Here is a 13,107-nt window from a genome sequence, read left to right as displayed (position 1 = left end):
AGATACATCCTTGCCAGCCTGTGGCCAGTTAAAGTTTTACATCTCGAGTGATGCTGAATCAGCACCTATATCAAGACAAGGTGCTTTAAGCAATTCAGGATGTTTCCTGTTAAATTTCTACATACAAGAATGTGGCTCATGACAGAAATTCCAGTTACAAAGTCTTTTGCAGCTACTGGACAAAACCCACCAAAGAACGCATGAAGCAAAACCACTGCCCATGAGCCCTGCGAAACTGTGACTTCCTCAGTCTGAGTAACGGAGAACAAAATCCAAAATCATCTTTTGTGCCCTCATGCATATTTTTTTAAGATAAGGGCAACACTACAAAAGAAAAAAGTGTTTCTAAAATGTCCAGGTTTTAATTATTGAGGACAGATTTTTAAGACAGCACACTAATGAAAAAGTATTCATTGTTTTTAAAGTAAGGTTTATTTGGGAGAAAATGAAGAGAAGCAAACACAGTTTAGACAACACAGGTTTCTGATAAATTTGTGCATTAGCTGCTCTCGAATAAAAAAGTATATAAAGTCAGCGCTTGAAGGGTTTTAGAGCATCCCCTAAAGCTCTGTGGCTGGTCAGAGATTCCCACTTAGACCAAAAATTTTCCCATGAAACAAGAACTCTAATTCTTTGGAATGTATGTTCAAAGTTTTATTTTTAATTCTATCTTCCAACAGCCATGAAATGATAAATAAATTCCAAAATCCACACGTTTCGAGTCTTGGAGGATACTTCAGTTCTGACAAAGCCAGTACCTTACATGAGAAATATTCTGAGAATTTATTATTACGGACCAACTCTGTGTAACCCAACTCACTCACAGCAAACCGCCAAGTAGCCTTTACATCGTGCGCTGAAAAATTTGAGTGTTTGATAGAGCAACTCATGAAAAGGAAGGGAGCGTCACACAAGGCAGCTCTGTCAGATTTTACTGAACCTGAGAGAACAGAAATAAACTCATCTCTTTCTGAACCCTTGTTCTTGGCCATCATTTGGTCTTTTACTGGCTCCTTCCCTTCCACAGTCCTTTCCCTGCCTTTATAGGCTTTTGTTCTCCAGTTTAAGTTTCACTCATCCATACATCCCTGAAGGCGTTTGCTGTTATATTTTTTGGTTCAAATGAGTTACAGGCTTGGCCCCTAAACTTCTGAGTCACCCAAACAGACATGTTAAAAAATTTAATTCAAGTGCTATGTTCCACAAGGATATAATCAACTGATAAGAAGCTGATCTGAGCCTATACAGTAACGGATTAAAAACATGATCACTCCATGCACATTCATACAAAAATATTTACCTCATTCATATTCCAAGACATCAAAAGATCCATGTCTTACACAGACTTTCATTTTCTTTAAAATCCAAGTAAGTTCCTTGCCTTGGGACAGAAGAGGTTTGAAAAAAAGACACAAAAATATTTCCCTATTTGCTGATAGTTTATTCCCTCAAGTTCCTTCTCCAGTACCACTGGCCCTGTTTCCCACCCCTTTAATAGTATCACCTTCTCCATGCCAAGGCTCCAGCCAGGGCTGAGCATGAGCTTCTCCAGCTAAGGGGACCTAAACCTCAGGGCAGCATGTCCCTGCCTGCACAGGTGGGAGCCATAATCAACTCTTTGGCACAGAAACTCATTGCAACAATTGGCCAACTACTTTTCGTCACCTGATCCAACAACTGGTTCTAGTGTTACTTGTACAAGCATTGCTCACTTGCTATCCAACAGCCATAGACTTGACATCCCAGTGTAACCCACAGTCCCCCCATCCTGCTCAGAAGGACCCCCTAAAACATGTGAGGACAAGCCCACTACTCTTATTTACACTGAGTTAGGGCTCAGACAATAGATTTCTTTATAAACATAGTTAACCACAAGAGAGACTGACGTTGACTTTCAGTCACAAAACAGTCTGTTCTCTGCATCCAGCCAGACTCCTTGATTTGGTTGCTTCCCCATCAGCACCAACTTCTGTTTTGGTCAGAACATTCCTGATGGCAACAAGGGGTTAAAAGAAAGAGCTTTTGCTTGAATGCCTTCCTCCCCACCCCACCCCACCCCTGTTCACAGGTGACAAGTCTGGAAGGCAGAGATAGAGGAAGGAAAAAGGCAAGGCAGAAGACAGAGAGGGACTAAGCAATGGGGCCAGTGGCACCTCTGGGCGTTGGGGCACCCTGCAGGCTGAGGTGCTGCTGGTAGAGTTGCCTTGGCCACTTTGGAGCCCCATCCTGCTCTGCAGCCCCAAGGGCAGAGGTATGGCTTCAGGCTCCAGGGAAGCCATCCCTTCAGGCATCCTGCTGCTGCTACAGTGGGAGGTTTCCTACATCATCAAAGATAAAACATCCAAATGCAAATACCTTTTTTATTTCCTTGGGAGCCTTTCTAGGTGGCATTACCAAAACAGAGTGCCCTCTGCAGTCTGTGACATCTTAAATCAGACCCTGCCTTTGTTCCCCCACTTTAAGTTCAAAACACTTTTTTTTTTTTGAAAAGGAAAAACCAAGCCCCATACTAGCTTACCTGTGTCAGTACCCACCTAAAAGGGTCAAGGAAGGCACTGACTATATTGGAACAGCACCTACTTTAATTGGATTGGGATGAGACAGTATTAAATATTTCAGTCTCAGAAATTCAGACCCTACATTCAGATACAAACCAGAAATTACTTTCTGGATATTTATGACATTGGAATTTTTTTCCTTTTCTCTTTTTTTTTTTAAATAGCATTCTAGTATAGCATTGTTTAGCTAAATAGTTATATACCATTCTCAGTCCAAGAACTGCAAATGATGTGGAATTTATCATCAGGAATGTCAATGCTGAATCTATTCAATTCACAACACAAAAATTCTTCTAAAAGATTAACAGTTGCGAGGTCTGTTGATAGTGACTGCAGTGGCTAAGTAAAGCTGAAAATGAGATTTCAGGCGATCTTTGTGGATCCACTCCAGAGGATCTCTACCCTCTTCTCCCCTGTAGAAGTTCCCTCTACTATCACACCATGGCTGGTATCCAACAGCAGCTCCATCCAGGGGGACCACGTGGCCTCTAGTAGGTAGAATATGGCACTGTGTGCTTGTAACTATTATAATAAACTCTCCTACAGTTAAAATGCAAGGATTTGTTTTGGTTTTATCAGACAACACCTTTGATTTACTCACTTGGCAGAATTACCAGTTTAGTCACCTGGGAGGGATCAAAAGTGAGAGGAACCAAGGGGCTCTGTTCAAATGGAAGCACAGGCTGTCTGTGAAGGTAGGCAATTTAGCACCACAAAGCAAACCAAGGGCTATGCTCAAGTTGAACTGCTGTTGCCTTCCTGCTGTTTCATACATAATCCTCACTCTCGCAACAAGTAATTTCATTTTGTTGTAGGAATGTGCCCTCTGGACTGATATTCAGGAAAACTATCAAAGATTCCAGGTGAATAGCTTAAGAGCAATCAAGTGTAGCATTTAATACAAAGCTTTACATGGCAAGACAAGTTCATAGAAAAAAAAAAATAAAAATCAAGCCAATCTCACCCAAGTTAAAGACTATTTTATATTACTGAAGGTAGGTCACACCCAATAATGAGAATAATCCAAGAAAAATTTTTGGTACCACACAACCCAGCTGGCTTGTCCCATCTGAGTCAAGATAATCACATGTGAAAACCAACACTGAAGACTTCTGGGTACTGACAGCTCCCACCAATGCATTCACACTTTTGGTTACTCAACAAACTGGATACCTGTCATTTCAGTTAGCAGCATACAGAGGAATTGCTCCAATCCCGGGCACTACAAGCAGCACCGCTTCTGAGGCTCATTCCAGTGTGGAAAAGAGAGGTTGTGAGGGTGGTGCCAGGTACAGTCACAGCAAGAGGCAGAAGAGCGCAAAGGGAGCCCATGCCATCAATAGAGCACAACCACTGAGTTTATCTGTAAGATCACAATCTCACTTCCCTTTCAGGAAGTGTCTTGTTTATTTAGCTTTTAATGGTATGGCATAAGGACTCGTGTATTTTATGGATAGATACCAAACTGGTATTATCAAAATAAACCATCTGTTTTATAAACCCACTATTTACAAAAACGGTTTCTGAAGTTTTTTTGTTTTGTTTTGTTTTTTTAACAAAAATTAAACTATACACCAATCTAAGTTACAGAAACAAAAATAACCTTTATAAGATCACATGTATAAAACAAGAAATGAAATGTGTTTTTATTTAAGGCAATACTGGGCTACTTCACAAATCACCACCTCAAATATATACACTGCTCCACACTACTAATTTTCTATCACATTCACAACGGATTCTTTAATACCAAATATTGTTTTAAATCTCCAATGTAGCAAACTATTTTTATTCACATTTCCATTTTTATTATGGAATCATAAATGCTTTGTATCCAATTAAAAGCAATGAAAAATGTAGCTATAAGAAAACTATTATATTTATGTGTTAACTACATATGAATAACATCCATAGATACTGGATGTCAAAATTTACAAAAATGAGTGTGTCAGTATGTTTAACCTATGAAATGTGATCTTATCCAGCTCCTCTTCTGTAAATAAATGCTTTATGCAAAATAAACTGGATATGACAGACTTAGCTAGCTTTAGTTCAAAAGTTCTTAATTTAAAATGACTGAAGGACAGTTTTAAAAACTTGCTCACTTAGTTACAAATTAAAATTCCGAATATAAATGTGTCATTTAATAGTTTAGACTTACAGACTGCTGGTGGCAGCAAATGATTTACAATAATAAATATATACAAAAAAATTGTATCTACAAATAAAGAGAACTGTTATACATGAGAAGTAACCTGGTGAAAGATACCAATCACAGACAACTCACAAAGATTTAGTTTATGGAAAGGACAATCTGATAGAAAGTTGAGGTCTTGATAAAGTATTTACAGAACTGAAGCAAATACTCTGTTCTTCAAGTCCCATAGGGATAAAAACAAATAAGACATTTACATGACTTATGTCATGTTTTTTGCTAGATTAAATCACTTCAAAATAAAAGAGCTCCACAGTTACTAGCATGCTTGATGGCTTCCTATTCAAAATAAATTCTATTACGGGTCACGGTTAAACACATTAGGTTTTCAGTATTTTGATTCCCCTTCCTCAGTACCCAAAACAATTACTTTTGCAGCTATAACCTCTGGATTATCCTCCCAACGTCCTTCAAGCCTTCTCAAACTGACAACAGGTTTCGTTTCCTGAAGTTGCTCCAACAGACGCTCAGTGCAGTCTTTAAGAGTCTTGTCTAAAACTATCTTTACATTATCACCACATGGGAGCTGTGATGGGTTGGCAAACAGTACAAGGGTTTCAGTTTCAGAACATGACCAAGTGACATTATCACTTGCTACAGGGGTCTTCTCACTGGACTTCCGTGAGTTTGAATGGGATCCTTTTTTGGTTCCGCCACTGTGGAAGTCTCTTTCAGTGTTTTTCTTTTGCTTCACAGCAGACTCTTCAAGGAACTTGAGGAATGACACTTCAAAACCCATTGGCTTAAACGAGCTCCAGTCAAAAGCTGCAGGTTGCTCCTCAGCTGTTTGAATGGCAACAGCAGTCTCTTCCTCCCTATGCATGCTACTCACATCAACAGGCAGTGCTTCCTCAGTTTTTTCAGCTCTCTTTCTCTTATTCTGAGATACATTTTTTTCTTTATTTGCTCTTTTCAGGTTGTTTGATTTTTGCTTCTCTGAGGAGCAGGAGCCGGTCTCCTGCAAGTCACTATTTACAGTGGAAGAGATTTTTGCTTGATTTTCAGCAGTTGAGCAATCCTCATTAATTAGTTTAGTAATGAATAGTTCTGTCAGTTCATCCACTTCATCCTTCTCACTTTTTTCAGTTTCTTTTTGTGGTAAGGTAGTTGTGCTTGAATCATTATTGCTCATTATCAAACTCGGTTCAGGCTCTTTCACATCAGCTTTTTTCTCAGTCTCCTCTTGCTCACAAGAAGCTTCCTTAACCTGGGAGACACACTGCTTTTTAGATACAATAAGGAGATTTCTGTGTTGGGAAGTAAATGCTTTGGACAGTTTGTGACATTTATAATGCCTTATTATGTTACTTTCACTTGTAACTACAGAGGAACATCCCTTTATCATACAGGGATACTGAGTCATGAACCTGCTTGTACATTCCGATAAGGCATCATTTCTAGTCTTTATTGAATACACATACTTGCCACGTTTCAGTGAATAAGCCTTATTTTCTTGAACTTGTATTTCTTTTGAGTTGTTCTGTTCCAAGTTCACATTTTTCTTTCGTTTTGTTTTCACTGACAGCCTGTTACCTTCTTTTCCTGATCTGTTTTTGAGTCCTCTCTGTTTAGACTTCGATGGTTTCTCCTGATTTGCTTTGCTTGAAATGTTTTCCTGGCCTGGTGTCAGTCTCCTGGGTCTTATTAGATGATCTTTATGCCTGTCGTTATGTTTGTTAAAAATATGCCTCAAGAGGTTAGACCTAGTAGCATAAATACGGTCACAGCCTTCACAGTCACACTTAAATACGCCATCATCTTCTACTTTGTTTGGCCTTACCCTAACACCGTGATCTGTCTCAAGATGCACAACGTAGTTAAGATATGCCGTAAACGAAGACTTACACTGAGACTGGTCACAAAAAAACCTTCCCACCTCTGGGGCTGATTTCATGTTTCCAATCTGCTCTGGGGTCATGTTGTGAAGCTTCATATAATGTTGTATCAAGCTGGTAACTTCCTGAAAGATGCGGGAGCAGTCACTCACCTCACACCTGAACTCTCTGATGGCAGGTTTGGTTTCCACCTCCTCTCGTTCCTCTTTACTTTGCTCAATCTCCTCCTCCACTTCAGCAGAGAAGGCAGGAAGGTCTGATTTGTGCACAGCTTGGTAGTGAAGGATTAGGTTTTGTTGTATTGTAAAAGCCGCAAAGCAGCCCTGATGGACACACCGGTATGGTCTGTAAGGGCTGTACCTTGTGGGAAACTCCAGAGACTTTGTTACAGTCTTCCTACCATTTCTCTCCTCTTTTTCCTTCCTGTGCTTCCTAACCTTGCGTGCTTTGGGTTGTGCCTCTGTGCTACCAAAAGAGGCTGCATTATGCTGCTCAAGTGGAACAGAAACCATTTGGAGAGGTTTTTCCAGTCTTTCAGGAATATTATTTTCTGGTAGAAGTTTTTCCAAGACTTCTACAGGCTCTACAACTTCCTTTATCTGAGCTTCTTTGACCAATGGAGCTACAGTTTTGTTTTCTGTTACTAGTGTCTGCGCAGTTTTTATTTCAACAGGTTGAGGGGCTGTGTTTACAGTTTCATTTTGAGATCTTCTGCCATAAGGCCTTTTAATTTTTAATTTTACCATCTCCTCTGTTGTAAAATGATGTACAAGCTGACAGTGTGCTCGGAGATTAGAGTTCCTTGTGAATGTTTTTGGACAGGTAGCTACAACACATTTGAATGGGGCATACTTCAACTGATGTTTCTTGATTTCTAGTATCATTTCTGCAGTGTATTGATGAATCTTGCCATAGTGTTTAAATAATGCATCTTTTGTCATAGCACTGTAATTGCAGCCAGGATTCTGGCATACAAAAGGTTTATTAACTCTATCGCTATACTGAATGTTACTTGCCTCTGGAGATATCTGAATGAGGGGCTTATTTTCAGTTGATACAACCGGGACTGCTGGTGCTAGCGTGTCTGCTGGAGGACACTGGGAAACAGTCTCAGAGATCTGAATAGGAGAATCATCTTCAAGCTTCAGTTTTTGCAAGCCCTCCAAAATTTCCAACATTTTAGTATCATCCTTTTGAGATGTCTCGGACTGAGTAGAGCTACCCTTTGCAGCAGTGACATTCCCAGTGTGCACAGAAAACTGTGTAGGAGTGGGTAGTTTTACACTGGGTGCAGAATTTTCTGAGGAAGCCTGTGCACTATTTACTTGCGAGTTCTGTCCTGAATCAGAGATGGTATCCTGAATTTCAGTTTTCACCTCAAGTATCTGTGAATTCATAGCAGTTTTAATTATTTCCAAGGTTTTTTCAAAGTTCTGCATAACATTGTCTTCTGAAATCTGTTCCTCCGAATTTGCTCGCACACAAGAATTTACAGTCATCATTTGGGAATCCCCATTTTCACTTTTTACTGTTAAAGAGGGCAACACTCTATGAGCCTCGATATTTGTTTTGAAATTCTCTTTGATACTGGCCATGAATAACTGATTGTCAACGTTGAGTTTTTGCGTGAGATTTTCCACCACTGCTTGAGAGCCACAATTTGCAAGCAAGTTGGACTGAAAACCTTCTCCCTGTATCTGCATGTTTCCTTCAGTGCTTTTGGTTAGAAGTCCCAACACTGTTGCATTATTTACTGCTACCTTCTGTGATATACTGGGCACAAACAAAGGCGTAGTTGTTTTTCTCTTCCTCTTTGAAGAACTGGTTCCCTTCTTATTCAAGTTGCTTGATCCTGAATTCTTGGGACTACTTATAACTGAAACTCGTGAACTGTTCCCTGCAAAGTTTTGTGCTGTTGCAACAGTATTAGAAAATGAGCTAGGACACAAGCCTTTTTCAATGGTCTTTAGCATTAAGTCCTCTGTTGCAAAACCAGGCAAACTCCTGCATTCGTGAGGCATTTTGGCACTGAGGGTCCTGTTTTGGTCTGTTAGCAGGGTACTGGGGTTACAGACTGTCTGCAGCAGAGGGGACGTGGCTGAGTTGGGCAGAACAGCTGCATTTATCTGAGTCGTACCAGAGACACAACTTGTTGTCACTACGCGTGGAAGTACTTCTGTGTTATCAAAGGTACTCGGGATGCCTGCACTTTCCAAGGCTTGTTTTATAATTTGATTTCCTTCCTCATTCCCACTGGTATTAGTCACACTGGCTCGTGGAAACATAGTCTGCAGTAAGGCTGTGGAACGATTTTCAGCTGCAAGTAACTGGAGGAATGACGGATCTTTAAAACACGTTTCTGGATTGAAGGCAGACTCCTGGGGTTGCTGCAAGTTTAATGAATTTGAAGAAAGAATCATACTGGCAAGCAAAGATTGTCCATTAGCCTGCAGGGCTTCTGGAGAAATTTCTGATCCTTCAAGAGGCTTACAATAAGACCTCTTAGATAAGTGGCCACCAAGTGATCTAGGATTAGTGAAAACTCTGAAGCACCTGCTACAGATAAATTTGCCATCTCTAATTATTGCTGGCCACTTTGCCCGCTTGTTATGTTTTGGCTTCCTTTCTTTCCCATTTGGGCCCTGGCCACGATCTTTTTTCACCTTTTCTGAAGCTGGATGGTGGGAACTAGTTTCACTGAAGTTATTTTCATTACTCAATCGTGAGGGAAATATTTGATCAACACTTTCCTCTTTTGGGAAAACAGAACTAGTGTTTCCTTCTAGTTGCAATGAAAAGCTATTTGTGTTATTTTCCAGTTGTGAGAAGACTGAATTTGGAGGATTCTCTGCTGACGAAGGAAACAGAGACATTGGACCATTTTCTGCAGGCAAAGGAAGAAAAGGATCTGAACTGCCATCAATATTCAGAGGCATAACTGTTTTTGCTAGATCATCCAACTGGGAAGGTAAGGTTGCACCAGAAAGATTTTCCATTTGTGAACATAAAACACTCTCAGGCTCACTTTTAATACGAGTAGACAAACTTGGATTTATGACACTTTCCACTACAGGCAACATAGGATTGGCCAAATTTTCTAGGTGGGTTGGGAAAAGAGAACTTGAGACATGTTGCACTTGACTGGAACAGGTGGGATTCAAATTTGATTTGTTCTGTGCAGTAAAAGCAGCACCACTGAGATTGCCCGCTTGCGATGGCGTAAGATACACAATCTTCCCATCGTTCGGCACATTTTGCAGATTGCTGGATTTTCGTGGTTTCTTATTTTTACGCTGCATTTTAAAAGCAGCATATTCGTCAGGGTGTGCTGCCTTCATATGTTTGCCAATGCTCTGTGACGAGTTGTATGTTCGAGTACAACCTTCAACCTGACAATTAAATTTCTGAACTGGGGTTGCTGGTAACACAGCTGGAACTAGAGAGTTATTTACGTTAGGCTGTGTTGGATTAAATGTAATACTTTCTAAAGTTTTTAAAGGCAGGTTATATAGATTAGCTGCAGCTTTAATACTGTCTTCAATTTCAAGTTTGGAAATGGGTAGACTGTTTCGATATCCTGTCTGATTCTGCATGCTGAATGGATTTACAATGCTTACTTGTCTTTCTAAGCTTTTTGATTCAAGGGTTTCTGGTTTTAGTGTGTCTGAGGTCACAGAAACAGTTTGAATATTCTGAGTCTGACTGAGACAGTCTTCTTCCTTTCTCTCTTGGAAAACTGGAAGACAAGAGTCAACTGATGGGCACAACTGCTGCACTCCAGGTTTAGTAGTATCTACTTTACTGGCAATAGCACCCAATTTACCTCTTTTTGCAAAATTATCTCGGATCTTCTGGTTAACAACAGATAGCTTCATGCTGCCTGCTGGAACTGTCACTTCTGTTTTCACTGAGCCCATAGGAGACTGCTCTAAACCAGCACTAGGCAAGGAATCGCCTTGCTGCAGTATACTCGCCGGCGCATTTACACTTTCATTCCCTACTGGCTCTGCTTTGATTTGGTTCCAAACAACATTTTCTTCTTCAGTGGAACTACTTCGGTTGTCAGATGGAGGAGATGTCATTTCCTGTTTAACAGTAACTCCACTGGTGTTTTCATTAGCTTTAGAAGATTGACTAAGATCAGACTGATTATTTTGGTTTTCAGGTTGCTGTTCTGTTTCAGGCTGCTTGTTGTGATCCTCAACATGCTTTTCCAATTCATTCTGTGAACGGTATACCTTTCCACAGCCTGTGACCTTGCAGGTATAGGTATTATAGTGTTGTGCTTCATGATCATAGAGTAAATAGGCTTCAGAAAACACTCTGCCACATTTAGGAAACATACACTTAGCTCTGAAGACTTGATGCTCTCTTCTGTGTGTCAGTAGCTCAGCATAACTGTTAAAACCAGCCTTACATTTCATCTGTATGCAGATATAAGGCTTGCTGCCACAGTGCATTTGTAAATGATCGTTCAGGTGAGTAACACTTACAAAATGTCGTCTACAGTACTGGCAAATCACTTTTTTGCTTTGCATTTCAAGAAAACGTTTAGCTTCTTCGTTATCTTTATGCCCCTTTGCGTGTGCTATTAGATTTTTAAAATATTTAAAACCTTTTTTACAAAATGTTACGGGGCACGTGAATTCATTAACAGGGAGTGGCTTTTGAACTGGCACTATATCTGGTACGTAAGGTTTATCTTTGTCATCATTTTCATCATCTGAGCCATCATTATCATTAAACACAATAAAGTCTGTTGAATAGAGACTGTTCTTCTTAATGGGTCGCTGCTCCTGTTTGGATACAGAATTAGTTTTCTGATTCTCATTGGCAGTTGCAATTTTAGGAGGTCTTCCCAGTCTTCTCAGTGGTTTCATAGCAGCCAATCTCTCTTTGCTGGATTTTTTAACATGCAAAGTTACATGGGGAACAAAGTTTTCTTTAGAATTAAAATTTTGGGCACAAATAGGGCAACTGTAAATTCCATCTTTATAATGTTTTTGTGCATGTCTAACTATTCTATGACCTAGGAATTCTTTGTCACATAACACACAATACTGCATATAAGCTTGCCAGTTCCTAAATCTAGCTGATATGAACCCCCTCTCTCTGAGCTTTTTGATTTCTCTCTTTTTCTGCTTTTCGTCTCCGATACCCTTAAGAAGGCTTGTAGCTTCATCAAGGCCAGCAAGCCCATTCATAGAAGTTTCTTTAGTCTCTTCTTGGCAATCCTCAACCTTCTCATAAACTTCACTATCATTTAGTTCATCTATTGAGGACACGATGGATGCCTCCTCTCCCATAAGTGCCAGACACTGACGCTTTAGAGTTTTCCAGTCCCAGAACTCTGGATCAAAAGGCCACTGAGTTTTCAGCACAAGCAAGAGCTCACAGCGCAAAGAATTTGGTATTGGAAGATTCTCTTCATCATACTTCTGGTCAGGCTGATTATACAGCATTTCAACAGCATAATATGCATCCACAGTGGGTTCGAGAAGAAATTCACTCAGTTGACAAGCACGTTTAACTTCCAAATCATCTGGAAGTAAGCAGGAGATGGTCTTGCAAATAGATATCTTGACATCTGCATTTTCACTGGATTCCAAGCGCAATGCTTTCACACATAGTTCAATGCAGGTTGCAAGTCCAGCACCATCAATCTGTAAAAGCAAGACTAATTTTACTAAGTCAGCTTATCATAACCCTTTCTATATTTGTAAGTGAAAGATGCCATTATTCAATCCTAAGTGTCAGAAAAAATGCATCTAGAGTTCACAGCAATACTTTAAGAAACATAATGGTTTGTCTTTTGATGCTACTCTTTAGGTTGCATAACATGTCTTCATGCTATGACAAAAATACATACAACTAAATGACAAATTAATTCTATGTTCTGTCTAGTTTGAGGACTTTAGGACTGTATGTTAGAGGTGTTCATTTTATATTAGAGCAACACTGAGCCTTTTCATTAAACAAAGCCTGTCAGTTGAGTCACAGTTACTGCAGAAGAGCTTCTGTGAAGCATTAATACTGTGTAGAATACAAATGGTAAACAGTGCTACAAGTTAAAGAAAAACACAATCTTCAGAAAGTTCTATAATTTGGAAATCACTTAAGGTAAAAAGGTTTATTTTTATTTTTAAAGATTATGACATTTCAAAGTCAACTGACCTCAACTGAATACATGGCTTCAGTCCAATTGAAAGCATTAAATATAGTTAAGTATAGTTAAATGTTCCATCATTTGAATGTTCCAAAGGTCATGTGGTCTTTTCTCATTCATACCTTCAGGCAACATCATTTACATTTACATCAACTTTACAAACTCTTTATACTGCCAGGGCTGCACAGAGAGGCTGTGGTATACATGAGAATAAATTTCAGTGAATTTATGAATGCACCAGTCTACTACCTAAGTGGTCTCCAATTTCTGCCATCAGTGAAATGATCCACTACTCACTGGAAAAAAATCAATATGGCATGGAGCAGACAGAGC

General features: G+C 39.7%; 1 protein-coding gene across 2 annotated transcripts in view; it reads right to left on the bottom strand.

Moving 5' to 3' along the window:
* Positions 1-413: 413 nt before the first annotated feature.
* ZNF292 (zinc finger protein 292) overlaps positions 414-13,107 on the bottom strand; it is a 56,214-nt gene continuing 43,520 nt past the window's right edge. For both annotated transcript variants that reach the window (XM_027644709.1, XM_027644711.1), the window contains one exon: positions 414-12,271. In XM_027644709.1, the coding sequence (XP_027500510.1) occupies positions 5,102-12,271 (7,170 nt within the window). In that variant the 3' untranslated portion in view covers positions 414-5,101. The remainder of the gene's footprint in view (positions 12,272-13,107) is intronic.

The sequence above is a fragment of the Corapipo altera genome, unplaced genomic scaffold, assembly GCF_003945725.1.
Source record: "Corapipo altera isolate COAL_440 unplaced genomic scaffold, ASM394572v1 2, whole genome shotgun sequence".
NCBI lineage: Eukaryota > Metazoa > Chordata > Aves > Passeriformes > Pipridae > Corapipo > Corapipo altera.
This window is presented reverse-complemented; position numbering and strand designations above follow the sequence as displayed.